The 20,258-nt window shown below is 32.9% G+C and overlaps 2 protein-coding genes across 2 annotated transcripts; one reads left to right on the top strand and one right to left on the bottom strand.

Annotated features, from left to right (window-relative positions):
- Positions 1-7,227: 7,227 nt before the first annotated feature.
- On the top strand, positions 7,228-13,302 carry LOC108981544 (protein STRUBBELIG-RECEPTOR FAMILY 8-like). Its single transcript, XM_018952761.2, has 16 exons — positions 7,228-7,709; positions 8,934-9,066; positions 9,164-9,235; positions 9,322-9,387; positions 9,480-9,551; positions 9,653-9,724; positions 9,953-10,024; positions 10,102-10,167; positions 10,248-10,313; positions 10,407-10,717; positions 10,909-11,165; positions 11,339-11,610; positions 11,740-11,875; positions 12,006-12,145; positions 12,298-12,454; positions 12,831-13,302. The coding sequence occupies exons 1-16, from the start codon at positions 7,589-7,591 to the stop codon at positions 12,981-12,983; spliced, it is 2,166 nt and encodes a 721-aa protein (XP_018808306.2). The 5' UTR covers positions 7,228-7,588; the 3' UTR covers positions 12,984-13,302.
- A 2,158-nt stretch (positions 13,303-15,460) lies between these two features.
- Positions 15,461-19,684, bottom strand: LOC108981538 (subtilisin-like protease SBT2.4). The gene is made up of 10 exons (XM_018952754.2): positions 19,539-19,684; positions 19,095-19,239; positions 18,532-18,926; positions 17,935-18,030; positions 17,787-17,856; positions 17,237-17,519; positions 16,782-17,122; positions 16,417-16,681; positions 15,967-16,239; positions 15,461-15,876 (listed from the first exon to the last, which is right to left on the bottom strand). Exons 1-10 carry the CDS (start codon positions 19,682-19,684, stop codon positions 15,461-15,463), a joined length of 2,430 nt encoding a protein of 809 aa, XP_018808299.1.
- Positions 19,685-20,258: the final 574 nt, after the last annotated feature.

Here is a 20,258-nt window from a genome sequence, read left to right as displayed (position 1 = left end):
GTTTGAAAAATGATAATTAATGTACAAAGTTATCATATATATTCATTTAGGAGGAGGAGAGGAAATGGTTACCCCATGGCAGTGAGTTTTTTGTTTGTATTCTTTGCTGCTTCCCATGTTTTACTCGATGCAAAGGAGGAATAATTTAGCAAATAAAGCAAGAACCTTTAAATGTGACCATCGTGTAAAGTTATATATAAAGGTGCACAGCACAATGCCTTCCTATATAAAACAAAAATAGGAGAAAAAAAATATTGTCTGATTCTAGGCCCTTATTTTAATGCGATCCAGCTTGTAGCATATAGCAAACAGGACAGCCTAGAAACAATAATTAATAAACCTAAAAGTTATTGGGAGTACGTACATTTACTCTTTTAATACTATGTAAATATGTCATTAATCGAGATTTGAGATGAAATAAAATAATTTTAAATAAATTAAATAAAATATTATTTTTTAATATTATTATTATTTTAAAATTTAAAAATATTAAATTATTTATTATATTTTATGTGAGAATTGAAAAAAATTATAATGATAAGATGAGATAATTTCTGTAATCAAATAAGCTCGAAAGCATAGGATATTTTCATAAGAATTGAAAGAATTGAAAAATAAAAAATGATATTTATAGTTTTAAGATGTAGAAGTTTTATGTAATTTTTTTTTTTAAAAAAAGGTAAATTTGGAGATAAATGATATTTGCAGTCTTAGAGTGTGCTAGTCATGTGCACTCTCTTTAAAAAAATAGATAAATTTGAGATCTATGTGAAAAATTTATTTTTTAATAGTAGACTATACTTTTTAAAAAAAGAAATATGCAAGGCTTGTATGGCGTATGACTGTATCTAGAAATACTCAAATATGAGTCACATAAAATTATTTTTTAATGATAGACCCTATACTTTTCAAAGAGATTGTGCAGGACCTGCACACTTTAAGATTGTATCTGTCATTACTTCTAAAAAATAAAATTATCTGTTTAGGAAAAAACATAAATATTTTTGTTTTAAATCTAATCATTATTAAGTTTTAAATTTTAAATATAAACATTATTTAAAAAACTTATTTGCTAAAAAAATATTTAAAAAACTTAGTACTGTTAAATACTAATTTAATTAAAAATATTTTTATTAATTTTTATTTTCTTGACCAGTTGGAATTAACTTATTCATGATTTTCTTTATAGTTATTTCGAATTTTCATTTCTTTTATTTGTATTTTGTATAATAATTAAATATCTATGTAGTGCATGCCACAGCTTCCTACCGTCATGGTGCTATGGGCCATCACAATCAACATAAAGTGGAGCAGATAAAAAGCTTTTACATTGTCATATATAAAATATATATATATATATATATATATATATATATATATATAATGAACACTGTTTTCAGAGCATTCCACACCTAATAATTTATGATCAGTACCAGAAAGAAGAAGCAGCAGCTTTACAAAGTCAAGAAAAGGAAGAAGTCCCCACACCCTACCCCATTTATACCAATATTGCAAATTTCCTAGCATTGCATGATGCAATTTGGCCGTTGGGTTTATATGCAAAGCACAAAAAGTGGAAGATCAGTTGCTTTACAACAATCATGTTTCGCATTCGAGGCTAACTATTTCACCTTTGGAATATATATATATATATATATATATATATATATATACACAACACTTTTTTATAATTTTATATACAATTATACTTTAAATAAAAATTACTTTTATAAAAAAAAAAACTATATAAAAAATTGTAAAAATGATTGTAATGTATTATTACTGTTTATCTTCCCTCGATCTCATCGTTGCCTTCTCTTCAATACAAAGCAAGTAGGCCACAGTTCTTTCACAAAGGCCTTATTTGTGTAATAAGGAATTCTCGGATATTTATTTTTTAAATATTATTTAAATATAAAATATTTTTTATTTTAAATCTTTTACTTTTTTATCTAATCATTATTATTTAAACATAAACTCAGTATAATTTTTTGAAACTTTCAAACAAAACATAAGAATAAAACAATTTTTTCAAATTTAAAAACAAAAATTATATTTGAAAATTATGTCCAAATAATACTTAAACTTTATGATATTATTATTCGACTTTTTCTTTATCATTTCTCATAATTTAGTAAAACATATTAACTCAAATAATTTTACTACTATTCACATATTATTTCATTATTATTCACAGATATTCTAAGATATTTTTAAGTGTCCAAGCAAGCTCTAAAAGTCTCACAATATGTGTTATAATCCAGGTTATATTAGTTTAGTACGAAGCGAACTTCAATAATTACTCGATATATTTGAGATTAAAGATGATATAATATGAGAAATTAGTTGGGACAAAATCTTGAATGGTGTTTCTATAATTATGAATCAGTATAAGATTTAGCTTTATACCTCCTAATGAAGAGAAATTCTGTTTGCAATCCTCATTCGGGTAGGGTGTAATTGGTCTAGTTCTGTCCAGTACAACCAAACAGGCATACACCAATTTTGAAAATTGAAGAATTGATATCGGACTGATTCACCCCATAAACCAAAAAAGCTGGTTTCTGAGGTGAATTTTTTTTGATGAACTAGCAATGCCAGGCGCTTAGGAAGTCAAGCTTGGAACAATAAATTGAAAAATTAAAAAAAACATTTAAGAATACAAATGATATGCAACAAAAAATAAGAATTATAATAAAACTATTATTGTCTACGTACATTATTTATAAGAATTATATTATCATATATGTTAGTGATAATATGATGGTTATATAAAATTAAAATTAAAATATTTTATGTTATTAGATTATTATACATGAATTTTAAGATTTTAAAATTTTATGTTATATTAATTAGAAATAAATCATATAAAAGTTTATTTATATATAATAAAAATAATATATATATATATATGAACCGGTCTGATCTGGTGTAAAAATAACCAAAATTGGAACTAGACCGATTTGGAATCGATTTTGAAAAAATGAAATCGGTACCAAACCGAACCGATTTTGCAGTAGACCAAATACATCGGTCTGGTCCAATTCGGGCCGGTTTATCGATTTTTATTTTTAGCTGTACATTCAGGGGATTGCCAATGCACGCCCTATGTAACTGAAATTATGGAAACACATCGCTTTACTAAGTGGAAAAGAAGGAATCGACGAAGTGGAAGGAGGAAAAACACAGACCGACATTCATCCTTGTCACTCTTCCTTTGCGCAAGACCCATCTAAGCCTTCATGATACAAGGCTGGATGGAAAAAAAAAGATTGTTGGATACCCAACAAAGAAAATCAAAGAAAGAATAGTAAAACATATTTCTTTAGAACCAACTAGATTTTCCGAATTAGGGAAAAACATACCAAACAACACAACAACTTTGTGCTCGTGTTACAAGGCAAAGATAATAAGTCGATTATAAAATATCAAAACACGTGGTCTATGGCTAACGATGGTGGATGAGAAACTCAAGTCGACGGAGGCGAACATAACTCGAAGTAGATAGATTCCAGAAATATTCGAAATGAACATGACAATGAGAGAGTGGTCGAAGTCGATGCACGAAGATGCCGACGGTGGTGGAAGAGGCTGACAATGGTGGATTCCACCACTGCTACTCCGTCAGACAAAGATTGAAGAGAGAATGGAGGAAAATTTTTGAGTCGATTTCAAAAATAAAATTTTGTATTTTGACAGAAGATACACCTCAAAGGCATTATTAATTTAATGTTTTAAATTCCGTTTTAGTGATCATTTCAGTTTAAGTATTGAAACGAAATATTTTAGTACTGGTGTATTATGGTGTACTGTTTTGGGACTAATTATATATTATATATAAATATTTATATGTATATATAAACTAACAACTAATAGAATAAATAAATATATATATATATATACACGTAAGTGTGTATCATGTATATGTGTATATAAATGAAATAATTGAAGATTTATAAAATGAATTTATGTTGAAAAAATTACAAACTTGAGTTAAGACACAAAAACAAAGAACAAAAAATAGAAGAATAGAGAAATTATTAAAAATAATTATATCTAAAAAGAGAACGAATGATGGGACATATTTAAAGTTATAAAAAAATTAAAATTATATAAATACATTTTATATTCTAGAATTAATTAAATACAATATGGATTTAAAATTTACAAAAATATTATTCAAGCATAAGAAAATTACAAAAACAATTCAAAACAAAATAGTGACCAATATGCCAATTTAGATCGGAATGGCCAGAACGGACAGGAATGGGCCGGAATTTGGAGCGAATTGGAACGATGATGTATAATGAAAGTTGGATAGTAAGATGGTTTTTAAATCTATTGATTTAAGTCTCATTTGGATAGTAAGATGAAATGAAATGGTTTTAGATGCAAGTTGAAAGTTGAATAAAATATTGTTAGAATATTATTTTTTAATATTATTATTATTTTGAAATTTGAAAAAGTTGAATTGTTTATTATATTTTGTGTAAAAATTTAAAAAAATTATAATGATAAAATAAGATGAGATAAAACTATTTCTATATCTAAACGGGCCTTAATTATTCTTTTACTTCGAACAAAATCTGTTTTATGTGAGGGTTTGTTTCTTGAATCTCCAATAAGAAAAATGAATTGTAAGCTCTTGGATTGGATATTGTAAACGATCTAGCCTACACCCTTTTTTTTTTCTTTTTTTTATTTAAGTTATTTTAAACACGGAATATCCTTGTACAGGAAAACAAGTTATATAATGCTTATTAAATTAATCAATTAAGCTCATAGTTTTTTTTGTTAGAGGAGTTAATTCTACATTCTTACAACGTGCAAACTCTGCATATTTATTTCTTAATAAAATTAACAAATTTGCGATCCATATAAAAAATTTATTTTTAATGTCGAACTCTATTTTTTTTTAAAATGACACTACAAGAAAAATAGCTTTTTGTGACTAATTTATTGTAACTAAAAGACTTTTCATAATTAATTTTAGTTACAAATAGTTATTTCGTTAGAATTAACTGATCGTAAATAAACAGTTTTCTTGTAGTGTGAATACACAAAATTTACACACTAATACTATATCTAACGTTAATCTTAACATAAAGAGGATTTTACAAATGAGTGGTGAGTTAATTGGGGATGATAGGGGGGGCGCTATGGGTCGCAACTTCTCACTAGTTAGGCAATGGCTGTACCAGCCGGTGGTAGGTACGGTGGTTGAATTGTGGAAATTGTAGGCTCGTAAATATGGATCCAAAGCTACGTTTCATGTATTACCAAGATTGGAAGTTGAGATATATGCGCAGATACTTCGGAGTAGTTAAACCCCTTGAGTACGTTAACACCTTCTTTTTTTTCTTTTTTCTTTTTCTAAATTTTGTCATTATCCAAAATACTTATAAGTAATATTAGATATAAATTTCAAATAGACAAGTCTCGTACAAATTTTTTATAAAATAATAGATCCCATTAATAAATAATAGTTTTTTTTATATTTTTTTAATGTAGAGTCCACTTTTTTACAAATGTTTGTATGAGATTTGTCTATTTGAGACTTATACAAATCATTTCTCAATACTTATTATGCAGTGACTTAAAATGTGTCACATATGCTGGTTTGATAGGAAAATAAGATGAAATGAGATGATTTTAGATGAATTGAATAAAATATTAATAGAATATTATTTTTTAATATTATTATTATTTAAAAATTTAATTATTTATTATATTTTATATGAAAATTTGAGAAAATTATAATAATAAGATGAGATAAATTGAGAGTATTTCTGTATACAAACGGGATATCATGAAAACAACTAATTATAAAATGAAAAATAACATTTCTCTAAGGTGGATGATAGTGATCATCTTAAATGTTATCTCTCCAACCACACATGGTGAAGCAAGTGTATTATTCTTCCTTTAAACTCAACATAAGGTTTGTTGAAGATCCTCGTCTCTTTCAATCTCTTTTTCAATTCAATGAAACATTTCAAAACAAGTTAGCGATGAATTTTTGCATAAGACAACTCAAACTTACTGTCTTTTCTTAAAAGGAAATTTCTACATATTTCAAATTAGTGCGTAGAATAATGTACTATATACATCGATTTGATAATAGAATAACTCATTTTTTAAAATCTTAGAGCCATTCAACTACAAGTCAAACAAATAACCAATCCCATAAAATACTATTCCATCAAGTAAAGATAACTATACATATTTTATACGGCAAGCTTATAAAATTCCAAAACTTTTATCAATTTATCACTTCAAACTTTAAAGATTTGCATAAAATATCAAATCCCAAACATCTGATAACTTAGATACTAATAAAGAATGTGCTTTAAAACTTCAACAAATTAACTTCTAACCATTCTAAAATCCTTCAAGAGAGGAAGACATTATGCCATCAGCTGTCAATCATATTATATTATTCTATTCTATCATGTATATAACACGTTTGCATCTAATTTACATTATATATTCAAATTAAAGGAGACAATATTCATGCTAACTCAAATCCGTCTCGAGAATTATAAGTAATATTTGCTTAGGGTTGCTTTCTCATGCGAATCATCCTAATTTTAAGAACTTCATAACAAATTAAAATGATATTGTGACTATGGAACATGGAAATATTGATTTATATGGATGTGTTGTATTTTAAATAATTTTGTATATTAGTTAATGAAGATAAATGTTTTAGTCAAGAAAATTTTTATAAAACAAACTCACAAATTAATATGGTTTGATACGGTACGTCAAAATGTGAGGTTATTTTTATTTTAAAATAGATATAACATATCACATGAAGGTACATCAGTTTATGAGTTTACTTTTATAAAATATCTTTATAGTTATATCACCTCTTATTTTTTATTAAAATAATGTTACAATACTTCTTAATTTATACCACTCACTTTATCTTCTTGATGTGACATCACGTGATTTATTAAAAAATTTATATTGAAAACAAAATGACACTTAAAAACATAAAATAATGAAGACAAATCGAGTGGTTTAAATTAGAATCATACTATGCATTTTCCTTCTCATTGAAACAAAAGTCACATTTTTTTTTTTTAATTTTTGAAAATAGTCACTTTTAGAAAGTAACAACCGAGAGAAAGCATAGGCAGAAGATCCAAAGACGGTGGGAAATGCCCATGGGCCATAGTAGTCATACTCGGTCGACTCTGTCTGGGGGGTAGAGAGGAACTTGGAAAGCTACATGCTTTGCTTGCCTACTGCGAACCAACCTTTCCCCTGTTTCCATTATTTTTTTTTTATTTTCTTAATTTCCTTTTCTGTGTCGCCGACACACATATTCATACACACTCTTTCTCTCTCGCTTCTGCTCTCTCTCTCTCTCTTCATTACTCTAAGCTTCGAATCTCCATCTCACTCTCTGTCCCTTTCTTAATGGCGATGTCTCTGAATATTTGCCCCGATCTCAACCCAACCTCTTCATCTTCTTCTTTTTCTTCTTTGGCTGTAAGTACATGTCGCCCTTGCCTGTGCTCTGCCTCACCTAAACCCAACCTCTGATCGAGCCCCCCGCAGTCGTTCGACCCGAACTACAATGGCTAACCAACACGCTGATCTTCTACTCTCTTTAACTCGCCAACTCTCTGAGTTTGTGGTACTTGTGCTGATTCTTGCTTCTATGCCTCTTGTTAGAGGCACTACTGACCCTTCTGACGGTACATTTCATTGTTCTCTCTCTCTCTTTTTTTTTTTTTTTACTGTGATCAGTTTTCTTTCAGTGCGTCTTTATAATTGTTGTTTGATATTTGATTAATCAGGTTGGTTATAATTGGATTTGAAGGTATTTTTTAAGTGGAAAATTTAGATTTTGATGTTTATTAGAGTGAGATGGAATGTAAATGACCTTTGACTTTCCGGGTTTTCATTTTCGCAATATTTTTTCCTGAAGCTCAAGCTTTCAGCTTAATTTGGCTGCCAAGAAAATGCAAAGAAAACGAAAGAGGATGAAGTTGTGAGCTTTTTTCTTACTTTTTTTAAAATAAGAATTCCGCTCTATTAGACCGGATACTTCTACTAGCCTAAGTTGAGCTCGGGTTCTAAGTGGTGAAAGTTTTCATTGCCAAAATGGCCTCTTTAGTTATTTCTTGACAACTTTCTCAGCGATCAAATGCATAATTTATTTTATGCATCTGTCATTTTTCTTTTTGGGTTATGGGCCTGATTCAGAGCCGGATCCAGGAATTTATCTTTGGGCAAAGAAATATTATATAACTAAATATTTTTTTTCATAATGTTATTGTGCTATGTATAAAACAAAAAATATTATAAACACCATTCCAAAAAAAAAAAAAAACATATATATATTCAATATATCAATTTAGAGATATATGAAGCATGTTATGTAATAGAGATAAGATTTTTCCCTCTTTAAGAAAAATCGTAATATGTTAAGCATTAACAAAGAAAAATGTTAAAGGAAACTCAAGAAAAACTGGAGAAAACTCAGTGAAGAAAGGATAAAGTAGAAGAGGATAAGGAAAAGTTTGAAGGGGACTGATTGAAAAATAAAAAAAAGGTTTCACCCTATAAGCTTTTGTTAAATATAGATACATTGAATTTTGGAAATTTTTAGGCAAAACTTCTCTGTTTCTAAGAAAAATTCAACATTCTTTTTTAAGATGCGGGATTAGATTATGACTTTAATAGAAACTTCAATGCTCATCTTTCTTAAAATGTTTTTAAAAATGTGATTATCATGGGTTTTTGAGTGGCTAGGGGGTTATTTTAATTTTTTTGGGGACCAAGAATAATTTTTCATAAATTTATAAAAGAAAGCAAGTGGGAAATGCTGTTTTCAAGAAATCAAGAACATTCATTCTTTTTTATCTGTCAGATGGTTGCCACCTCTGTTTTGATTGGTTGCTTCTTTTGAATTGCAGTTCAATCTCTTCAGGTTTTGTACACCGCATTAAACAATCCTTCTCAGCTAACTAATTGGAAAAGTAGTGGTGGTGATCCGTGCAGTGAATCATGGAAAGGGATAACCTGTGAGGGCTCAGCTGTTGTTTCCATGTATGGATGTAAATGGAAAATGTGCTCTTTGAACTGAATTGATGGTTCAATCAGTTTAAAACTTTGTTAATGGGTCTCCTTATTGTTGTTGCAACAGTGAAATTTCTGGATTAGGACTTAATGGGACAATGGGGTACTTGCTTTTGGATCTCAAGTCATTGAGAAAACTGTGAGAATATTATTGCTTTATATTTTTTTACTGGGTGCATTAAATTTTACTTCTTTTTTGGCTAACTGAGTTGTTTGATTTGTTAGTGATCTGAGTGGCAACAGCATTCATGATACGATCCCATATCAGTTACCACCAAATCTTACAAGCCTGTAAAGTTCAATGTCTTGTTGATTGTTTCTTTAGTTTTAAAGCTGTGACTTTGGTATTTAATGTGATACTTCTTGTTGATTGTATTATGCAGAAACCTTGCCAGCAACAACTTAAGTGGGAATCTTCCTTATTCTGTTTCTAGCATGGTTTCTCTTAGTTATTTGTGAGTGGTTCTTTAAATGCTATGAGGTTTCAATCACTTATGTAATTTGGTTGCAATATGGTGGTCTTCGTATTGCTTATTTGAAAAATCGTTGGTTTTAGGAACGTTAGCCGTAATTCACTTTCACAGTCATTTGGAGACATCTTTGCTAATCATTCTGGTCTCGCAACCTTGTAAGATACCTTTCTTTAACACTTTTATCATATGATATTTGATTTGCTTAGTTTTCTAGTAGAATTTAGCTGTCGAACGGTGCCTAGTGGCTTCACTGAGTTTTGAATAACCCAGCAGTAGTACTCATCCATATTCTCAGATAATTTATACCAACAGGTTATTTCGTTGCTTTCGAGATGGTTTTTGTTTTATGTTTTATATATTTTCCAACTTGCTTGTGAATGCAGGGATCTCTCTTTCAACAATTTTTCTGGAGATCTTCCTAGTTCCCTAAGTTCATTGTCCAACCTCTCATCACTGTGAGTATTTTAATGTGCTACTTTTGTTTTAAGATCAGTTCCTTTTCAACTTCTCATGGTCTCTGGACTTGTTGCAGCTATTTGCAGAAAAATCAATTGACTGGTTCTCTTGATGTTCTTACGGGTTTACCTTTGACCACTCTGTGAGTTCTTTTCCTTATGTTTGGGTCCAAGGTTGCATTATCTGTCTTCCTATTGTTCTTACACGCTATATTTTCTACAGAAATGTTGCAAACAACCATTTCAGTGGATGGATACCTCAAGAACTTAAAGCAATCCCTCATTTTATGTAAGTCCTCATGCATCTTGTTTCACATACCCCAAGTTCTTTTGTAATGAAACCTTCTGCAATATTATCACTTACTTTCTGTAAACAAAACAGAGATGATGGAAATTCCTTTGAAAATGGTCCTGCTCCTCCTCTGCTACCATACACCCCACCTCCTCCTGGCAGATCACATACTAATCGACCTCATGCTGGATCGGGCACACCTACCTCACGGGGTTCTAATGGTGAACCATCTCATTCAAATAAGGGGTGGACGGTTGGGGCTATAGTAGGCATAATCCTGGGTTCCATTGTCATTGCTTTAGTTCTGCTATTTGCTCTTGCTTTCTGCATTCGAAAGAGAAAACGGAAGGACACTGGTGCTAGAACTCCCAGGGGTAGACTCTCGGTTGGAACAAATAATGGTAGATTCTCTTTCCATTTTTCTTGTTTTGCCCAGATATCATTTTTTTCTTTAATATTTGATCTATTCAGTTGCATTTATTGTGATCGGAAGTTTGAATCTTTGAAGGGCCATAATTATATAAAAGTAAATATACTTGAATCTTTATTTTTTAGAGGTTTATGACTAACAAGTTCGACTTTGTTTTTGCAGTAAATACTGAGGTGCAAGAGCAGAGATTAAAAAGCATGGCTGCTGTTACAGATCTGAAGCCCCCACCTGCGGAAAATTTGATGGTTGAGAGGGTACAAGGAAAAAATGGATCTGTGAAGAGAATAAAGTCACCCATTACTGCTACTTCATATACTGTTGCTTCTCTACAGACAGCAACAAATAGCTTCAGTCAAGAATTTCTTATTGGTGAAGGCTCCCTTGGTCGTGTTTACAAAGCAGATTTCAATAATGGAAAGGTTATTTCGCTTTGTTATGGTTATTCTGAAAATATTTTTCCTCTAATAGTTTCTTTTGTTCTGTCATAACAACCCCCCCTCTATCCATGAGCATAGTTTGGATATTTTATCTTCTTTTTGTAACGTCAGATTTGGATGGTGGCAAATTAACACATTTGTCGTGTTTTATATAGATAACAGCCATTAAGAAGATCGACAATGCGGCGCTATCATTACAGGAGGAAGATAATTTTCTGGAAGCTGTTTCAAATATGTCTCGCTTGAGGCACCCAAACATTGTTACGCTGGCTGGATATTGTGCAGAACATGGCCAGCGTCTTCTTGTTTATGAGTATGTAGGAAATGGGAATCTGCATGACATGCTCCACTTTGATGAAGATAGCAGTAAGACTCTGACTTGGAATGCCCGTGTTAGGGTGGCCCTTGGCACTGCTCGAGCCTTAGAGTATGTTATACGTGTAATTTTAAGTATTCCTCTCTCCCTTTATGCCTGTTGAGTATGTGTGTGGAGGAGATCATTGTGCCCAAACATATTCACCAATTCCCTTTCTGAGGAATAGCTTATTGTTATCAGGTACTTGCATGAAGTGTGCTTGCCATCTGTTGTACATAGAAACTTCAAGTCAGCAAACATTTTACTTGATGAAGAGCTCAATCCCCATTTATCAGACTGTGGTTTGGCTGCTCTAAATCCAAACACCGAGAGACAGGTAGATCAACAGAGCTTTGTCTAGTGTATTGATTAACATATTTTGTTTCCTCTGTGCATTTGGGTACTTGCTCTCTATATAGGTTTGTCCTTGCTGGCACGGTAAATTGTCTCTATTTCATGCTTCACAGGTTTCAACTCAAATGGTTGGCTCATTTGGTTATAGTGCGCCTGAATTTACTTTGTCAGGGATATACACTGTAAAAAGTGATGTGTACAGCTTTGGGGTGGTGATGTTGGAGCTTTTGACTGGTAGAAAGCCACTGGACAGGTAAATTTGTCCTACATTACTGAAGCTTTTTAAAGAAGTACCTTACTGAAAAATCATGTCCGTGTTCTTAGAATCTCTCTGGAAGATTCTTCATTATCTTAGTGTTGATATATTTGTAAAGTTTTCTATTTCCCGCACATTCTTCTGTTCAGTTCAAGGGTGAGATCAGAACAATCACTTGTGAGATGGGCTACTCCCCAACTCCATGATATTGATGCCTTGGCAAAAATGGTTGATCCTGCCCTGAACGGCATTTATCCTGCAAAGTCTCTGTCACGCTTTGCTGATATCATAGCCCTCTGTGTTCAGGTAAAATTCTGTACTACTATTTTTTTTACAAGCAAATGATGGCATTATTAAAAAAAAAAAAAAAAGGGTCAAAGGCATAGCCAAGTAACACTAATGCTAAGATTTCTTTATTTTGAGCTTAGATTTTGATAAACAAAGGACATTACACATTTATGGCTTGTTAAAGCAACTCAATCCAATGTTTCATAAAAGTCATTCTTGTTGAAGAAGGTTTTATTTTTCCTATCTAGAGATTGACATGGATGGATATCTTGGTATATTGTTTCCTCCTCACTTTAGATAATCTATTTTGCCCTTTTTTCAATGCCATAGTTTTTCCAATCATTTTTCAATTTTTTTATAATGTCCAATTTACAATTTTGGTTCTTCTGTATAGCCGGAACCAGAGTTTCGGCCTCCCATGTCTGAGGTTGTGCAAGCATTGGTGAGGTTAGTGCAAAGGGCTAGTGTGGTCAAAAGGCGCTCAAGCGACGAATCTGGTTTTGCATACAAGACACCGGAGCACGAGGGAATTGACATGCCATTTTGAAAGCCGCGCGGCCATGTTGGACCTAAAAGTGGCGTTGCAGTTATGTGCACAGCTACGCAAAGCTCAGGTGATGTCTAGAGCACACAAAATGAAAATTGGATAAGTTGTATTGATCCCAAAAAATATATGTAATTATGTCCCCCCAAGCATTTTTCATCGCCATATAATACCTCCAATTTGCAAATTAAGGTATATATCTCGCTAGAAATTGTGCTATATATTATTGTATTTTGAAACGTCCAACAGATCTTTCGCGGCATGATATTATTTTTAGCTTAAATTTGAGTTCAGCTGTTAATGAACAAGTTCTGTTCGCTTATGATCATGTCTTATGTACCCTCATTTTTTAAGTTGGGACCGACCCTACTGTCTCTTCTTCAAATTCATTGACGCCCGCATGAATGTTGTATGTTAGTGCATGCAAACGATTTGAATTTGTACTTTGGAATGGGTGTTCTTTGAACCAAAATTCGAACCCAACACAGCTCCGTTGGCATTCACCTTGGATTGAACAATGTTTTTCATTCACTTGCTGATGTGATACCATCTAGGTGGCTATATATGTTAATGCGTTATATAATGCTCAGTCTGAATACGCTACTTTACCAGAAATTCCCAACCCGTTCTGTGGGAGTGTCTTGCGAAGACCAGCAAAAAGACACTGCTGGTTGAATACAGGGTGTGTTGGTTGGATCTGCGTTTCGGAGCGTTGGAAGATGGAAAGAAATAAACGACAAAAATGTCGCTTTACTGATTGTGGAAGGACATTTGGAGTGCAACAGCAATACCGACACCTTAGATGGATGTGACCAGGCTGTGCCACGTGCATCCGTCGTGTCGTTTTTTACTGATCCAAATTCTTTGAGCGTTAATATTGAATTGGCTATCTTATTTTTTAAATTTTAACTAAGAAATAATCTTGAGAGAAGTCACTGCTTGGGAGCAGTCACTTTACACACTCTAAGTGGCATCATCTCAATCATTTATTTGGAGAGAAAAAATTAGTGGACTGTAGTGTGTGCATTGTGTGCACCACTACAGTGGATGTTATATAGCACTACTCTTTGATTAATATGTAACTTTTTCACCTTTAACTAATCATTCAAAACTTGAAATCTACATTGAATTAATCATCACATTCTCTATAATAATAAAATATTATTATTTTTTATTATTTATATTTTTTTTATTAATTTTTATTTTATTTTCATAATCTTTAATAACCTCTAACAAATCATATTTATTTTTATTTTTCCAATCTAACAATCTATAATATAATAATCTTATATGTATATAGATGGTAAAATCTCATATGAATAAAAATCTCATATCTATAATATAATAATCTTAAAAAATATTTTTAGACTTGTTATAGTTCTTTTCATATTTGAAAAAAAAGAATAGATTTGCTGTAATTTATAGTTTGGATGAAAATAATTTAGCTAATTCAATGTGGAGCAAATATGGATGATGTTTGCTAAATTTAAAGATGAAAATGTATTTAACTAATTCAATGCCAATGCTCTTACAGTGGTTTTAACATCTTTAAAAATATTTTTAATGACTTTGGAGAGAACATAAAAGTCAGATTCAAGTATTAGGAGTCGACTCATTTAGCCAAAATTTAGTTAAAAAATTCACTTTTATAAATTTAATTAGTTATTTTTTAATAATATTAAATAACAAACTCTTTAAATCTATTACTATTTTATTAAAATATTAATTTTAAAATTTTTATTTATTTTAATTCTAATTATAATTTGAAGATTTATTTATTATTAAAAAAATACATATTAATTTTCTAACGTTGATATTAGATTTTAAAAGAAAAAATTGGCATCAACTAATAATAATATTGCAAAACTAGAATTTGAAGCATTTCAGCAAGATGATATCATGCCATTGAAATGATAATTGATGGAGACTGGCCGCCTTCTGTGGTTGAGTTTGAAATTTGGGTGCTTCGTGCTTTTGAGACGAAGATGAATTTTTTAGAAGAGAAATTCTATTTGCAGTCCCCACTTAGGGACTGCATGTGCAGGCCCTTTATTAATAAAAAAAAGCATCATTTCAGGAGGGATACTTTTGTAATTTTTACAAAAAATTAAAGATAAAATTGCCTAGACTTGTATTGCAGTCCCCAAATGGGGACTGTATCTAGCATTCCTCTTTTTAGAATTGTGAGCTTGCACATATTTGACCAACAACTTAGACTCAACAAAGTTAAGAGTACTGTATCTTTGTTGAGTCCACTACAATGAGTTTTTATGCAATCTAGTTAAATTTTATCCAAAATATAACTTTGTTGAGTCTACTACTAGTGCTCTTAGATGTTGGTTATAGGACTAATGGGTTGTGCACAATGTAAATAATTATTATATTCTCAAAGTTTTTCTTGTAAGTATTCAAGTGAGGGTTATGGCCAGTTATTCTAGAACAGAGCTTATAACTAAAAGCAGAATTTTCTGCATTCATTTTCATAAGGATGTTGAAATAGGAAAAACTGACAAGGGTATTCTCACAATGTGATTTAAGCTTCCCACTAGAACAATTTCACCAAAGCTGAAGTCATTCTTTGCTTTGGTCACGTTAATTTGGATGTTCAAATCTTGTGTTCCTTCTGGAGCAATGTCAAACCAAAGCGGTGACAAGCTAACCATTGTCCCATTTGGTGGCAGCACAGAACACAAGTATGTCTCTGGCCTGAGTCCTACATTCTTGACTGTCCGGCGTACTGATCGAGTTCCCGCCAGTGCTGACACTGTCACTGAAGGGAGGTTCAGGTTGGCAGGGTGGCTAAAGGAGTGGTTGCAGACCTCCCCAACGTAGTTCTTGATTGTAACAGGATCAATGCCGGGTAAAGAGCACAAGAAACTGATGTAGTCATCATATCCTGCTTCAGAATCAAAATATCAGATTTGGAGGAAGAAAAATCTTTAAGCAGTAAGTTTCCTTTAGTTTTCTCAGATTGCAAAATTTCAACCTGAGGATAAGACTAGACCGGGATCCATGGCACGGGTAGGAGTGACAAGGCCGGCACCAAAATCGAAAGGAGTGGAAGGATACAAGCTACCGATACCATATCCTTCTGCCATAATTCGTTCTCCATTAATATCATATTTGGTAGCTGTGGTTGACATTGCGGATGCTATCATTGATGGAGTCCACAAAGGATTATGTTGTTTGATGAGTGCAGCTATTCCTGCAATATGAGGTGCTGCCATGCTGGTACCGGACAGAAGTGCAAAATTGTACCCTAAATAACAAAATTGTACCCTACATAACCAGTCATATTGCAAATAATCTTGTTTCTTATGATCAGCAAAAGAAAGTAAAGAAACTTGCACCATAAACAATGAACCAATTTTGCTGCATAATCAACAATTTAGCCATGAAGATAAAGAAGCAATAGATGTTTAGCATTTGTATTTACCTGTTAGGATGGGATCCAAGACGCTCATGGGGCTCCAAGCTGCCCAAATTTGGTGACCTGGAGCAAGAATATCAGGCTTAAGAACATCAGCAGGAGTTTTGTTAATGTCAATCAAATCCGGCCCCCTTGAAGAGAATCTACTAACGACAGGCGCCTTCTTCTTGAAAGAAGCAACTCTACCATCTTCTATAGACGCTCTAGCTCCAAACTTGACAAATCCTCTCTCATCCCTGTGTGTTTGTTGCTCATAGTATTGTGATATAATCTACAAAGCAAAAGCATCATGTAATATTCTTAAAAGATTTTGGAGTAACGCTGCTGCTGAATTAAGCACTTTGTTATCGATATTATCTGTTATATATTACCTGGGCATCGGCAACAGAGGGGATCATAATACCAGGAACAGCAAAAGGAATGGGTTCTGCAATGAAATCAGCATAGCTTGGGTTTGCAGCTAGAATAAAACCCATGAATCTTAGCGTTCTTGCAGTGTTGATGATGGCAGTTACAGAGGAGGTCTCGTTGAAGAAGCCGGCTGAGAAGGTGCATATGACGACACTACCTTGCACTATTTTTCGATCCAATGCTTCTGGATATTGGCACTCTTCAACATACGGTGGAGTTCTTGGAAACCCACCATTTATCTTAACTGCATCCTTAGCCAAAACTAGCTTATATTGAAATAACCCTTCCCCAAAAGTCGGTCCTAAGTAAAGGAAGAATATGTAGATACATACATTATCAATTACAGGAATAGAAGTAGAATGATTTTGCTTTGGCTAAATTTTGGTAATTTTGGAAACTAGCTAGAAGAGAATACCTGATAATCCCACACCACCAACTTTTTGGCCATTTCCAAGGAGAAGAGAACTGGGGTAAGTTCTGTCTGTGCCAGAAGCAGCAACACCGACAGCCCAAGGGCTATAAGATAGTACAGTAGAAGGATCGGGGCCATGATTACCTGCTGCTTGTACCACAAAAACTCCAGCTCGTCGTGCAAACAACATGAAAATATCAAACACGTTTAAGAAGGTGGGTGTAACTTCTGGTGTTTCATCTGGTCCAACTGAGAGTGTTAAGATATCCACTCCATCTTGTGTTGCCTAGATTAATGTTAATTACCGGATTATAATTAGATTCATCAACGAGAATATATATATATATATATATATATATATATATATATATATACATACTCGAAACATAGAAACTTCAATACTTGCAAGCGTGCTTGCATGCATTATACTCCTTTACACAAAGAATGATAGTTGCAGAAGAGTCGCACGATATTAGTTTATATTCCATCAAAATTGGCTTCTTTTAACGTTAGTTTATCTGCATAGTGAATTTGAAATGCGAATCAATCTTACTTGATCAATTGCTGATACCACATCTGTTAAAGTTGCCACTGTTGGATAGACAGCCTTATAAACAGCAATTCTGTGTTAAAAAAAAAAAAATAGATTAACATTTCTCGGCCCTGCAAATCCTACGTAGTAGACAATGGATGTCGCATACCGTGCGCGTGGTGCCATTCCACTGGCTCGCCCATAAAAGAAGCCATTCACAACAACTGGTACTCCGGAATTTCCCGCAGCAATTGATGCCACATGACTGAACAAAGGATATAGATTCTAGTCAATATAGCAAATCTATCGATCAACAATAATCTGTATGTGAAATGCATAGCAAATAAAGCTCAAAGCATCGCCATCCTTTGCTCATGATCGAGCATGCACGTACGTCGAACAACGTCAACATGCATGATCCCCCATCCTACCAATGGACTATTCTTCATGCATGCATCCCCCAAGTACGTCGATCAACGCATCAATTTCCCGCAGCAATGATGATATTTTCCATCATTTTGATCATCATCGTCATTTTTTCTGATAATGCTACCTATAAGTTCTAAATATACAATGCTTCCGCTCTTTGTGAAAAAGGACCCCAAAGAAAAATGTTTGTTTGTTTGTTTTTTTTTTTTTTTAACGGTGGGTCCACTTGTTTTACAAGAGCTTCTTCAAGACTTACATATTTAGGGCTGATCATTATTCATTTGGTATATAGATATATGTCTCTCAAAAGCATAATCACTTTAATATTTATATATACCTGCCATGTCCAACTGCATCAAAGGGTGAGAGAAAGTCCACGGATGTATTAAGAGTGGCAATCGCTTCAGCCCCTGCTGAGAAGAACTTTGCCGAAACTATTTTTCCGTTACAAGAACTAGCTAGGAATCGAGGACCCGTTTGACAAGCACCCGAAAAGCCCGAAATATTCGATTTAAAAGGACTCAAAGGATCATTGAGGAAGCTTGGGTGGAAAGGGTTGATGCCTGTGTCCACGAAACCAATCACAATCCCTTCGCCTGCATTTCTGTCTCCTCCTTCCTGTGTCCACACTTCTGATAAACCTAGGAATTGGGGAGTGTATGTCGTCATCAACTTGGCTCCTCTATCTCTCTGCATCAACTTCACTCCTGGAGCATTTTTCAGTTTTCTAGCCTGAGATCACGATCATAGGAATCGAGAAACCTTTTAAAAACCTTGGTTTTTTTTATTTTTTTTTTCATTTTTTTTCCTTTCTGTAGCGTACCAACAATATATATGAACATTGACCAATTCATACAAATATGATAAGAAATTAAAATCAGTGAACAAGTGGGAGAGCACCTGGGAAGGGGTGGTGTGGACAGCAAAGCCATTAACGATGTGTTTGAAGCTACAGAGCCTTTTGTAACTTCCAGTCTCTAGAGTGCTCAGCAAAAGTTGGTCATGAGAATCCACCAAGTGTTTTTCATGAGTCTTGAAAACTTCACTATCCATCCATGCAAATTAAGAACAATAATGGTTCAGCTATTAATGAACTAATATCACCACAAAACAAGGTAAGGATTATCGTTTAAAAAAGAAGAAGAAGAAGAAGCAGGAGAAGATCAATTTAGACTGCTTATATATATGAAGATCTCTATAAGTATCTGTTCCCTAGCTCTATTTCTCAAGGTCTTTCATATATGTTTATTAATACTCACACTAGTATATACCAATATTTTTGGGCAAGAAATTAATGACGACTTGATGGTACCATTGACTAGGAAACAAGTGTTTGATCTGAACCTGTTTGGCTCAAGTCTTCTTGCATCTTCACGAAATGAAGAACCTCTATGGAATGCAACGGGGTCTCCTTCCATCAAAACCAAGTAAATTGCTCGCTCTTCTGGAATGCAGAGTACGAAGTTTATTACATGAAGGAGAAGCGCCATGATCAACTGTAACCGAACTATTTTATCAATCTCTCGTCCCATGCTTACAGCTAGCAGAGGAATACTACAGTTAAGGGTGCTGTACAGTTTAAAATGGTACTGGCGATGAAGAAGAAAGCTGTTCAGCCCTTTAAAGCTCGCAAAAAATAAGTGACTGACCACATTGTTTATGTGAATAAAGCAACTTGTAATAAGCGACTTATAAGATAAATGATTAGCCAAATTGGAGCCAACCGTTACCGTTCTCTTCTGCTTGGTTTAAACGTTCGGTGTACATGATGCATGCATGTTGTCCTTGCTATTTCACGCCGAATAACCTTGACTGCGGATTTTTTGTTTCTGTTTTTGGGTTGTTCTTGTTCGGGTTTCTCGTGTTTAACTTCAATTCATTTTTTACTTCGCCAGGTGCAATTGGCATACAAATTTGCTTTCATAGAATGCCTCTAATTCCCCTCCCCTCACAATCCTCAAGAATTTCGACCATATTTTACTAAAACGGTTTTAAATTTCAGCTATTTTTTAGTTTTCACTTTTTCAAATTTAATTTACGATATCAACACTTTTATTAACTCAA

This window comes from Juglans regia, chromosome 4, assembly GCF_001411555.2.
Source record: "Juglans regia cultivar Chandler chromosome 4, Walnut 2.0, whole genome shotgun sequence".
Lineage (NCBI taxonomy): Eukaryota > Viridiplantae > Streptophyta > Magnoliopsida > Fagales > Juglandaceae > Juglans > Juglans regia.
Note: the sequence above shows the minus strand (reverse complement) of the source record. Positions and strands in the feature narration are given on the sequence as shown.

Excerpts from the sequence above, each read along its gene's own strand:
- LOC108981544 (XM_018952761.2), top strand. The coding sequence starts at position 7,589 with ATGGCTAACCAACACGCTGATCTTCTACTCTCTTTAACTCGCCAACTC. Across the intron at positions 10,025-10,101 it reads TTGTCCAACCTCTCATCACT|CTATTTGCAGAAAAATCAAT; the intron begins GTGAGTATTTTA and ends GACTTGTTGCAG. Across the intron at positions 10,168-10,247 it reads GGTTTACCTTTGACCACTCT|AAATGTTGCAAACAACCATT; the intron begins GTGAGTTCTTTT and ends TATTTTCTACAG.
- LOC108981538 (XM_018952754.2), bottom strand. The coding sequence starts at position 19,684 with ATGGCGCTTCTCCTTCATGTAATAAACTTCGTACTCTGCATTCCAGAA. Across the intron at positions 17,857-17,934 it reads GGAATGGCACCACGCGCACG|AATTGCTGTTTATAAGGCTG; the intron begins GTATGCGACATC and ends TTTTTAACACAG. Across the intron at positions 16,682-16,781 it reads CCTCTGTTGCCGATGCCCAG|ATTATATCACAATACTATGA; the intron begins GTAATATATAAC and ends TTTGCTTTGTAG.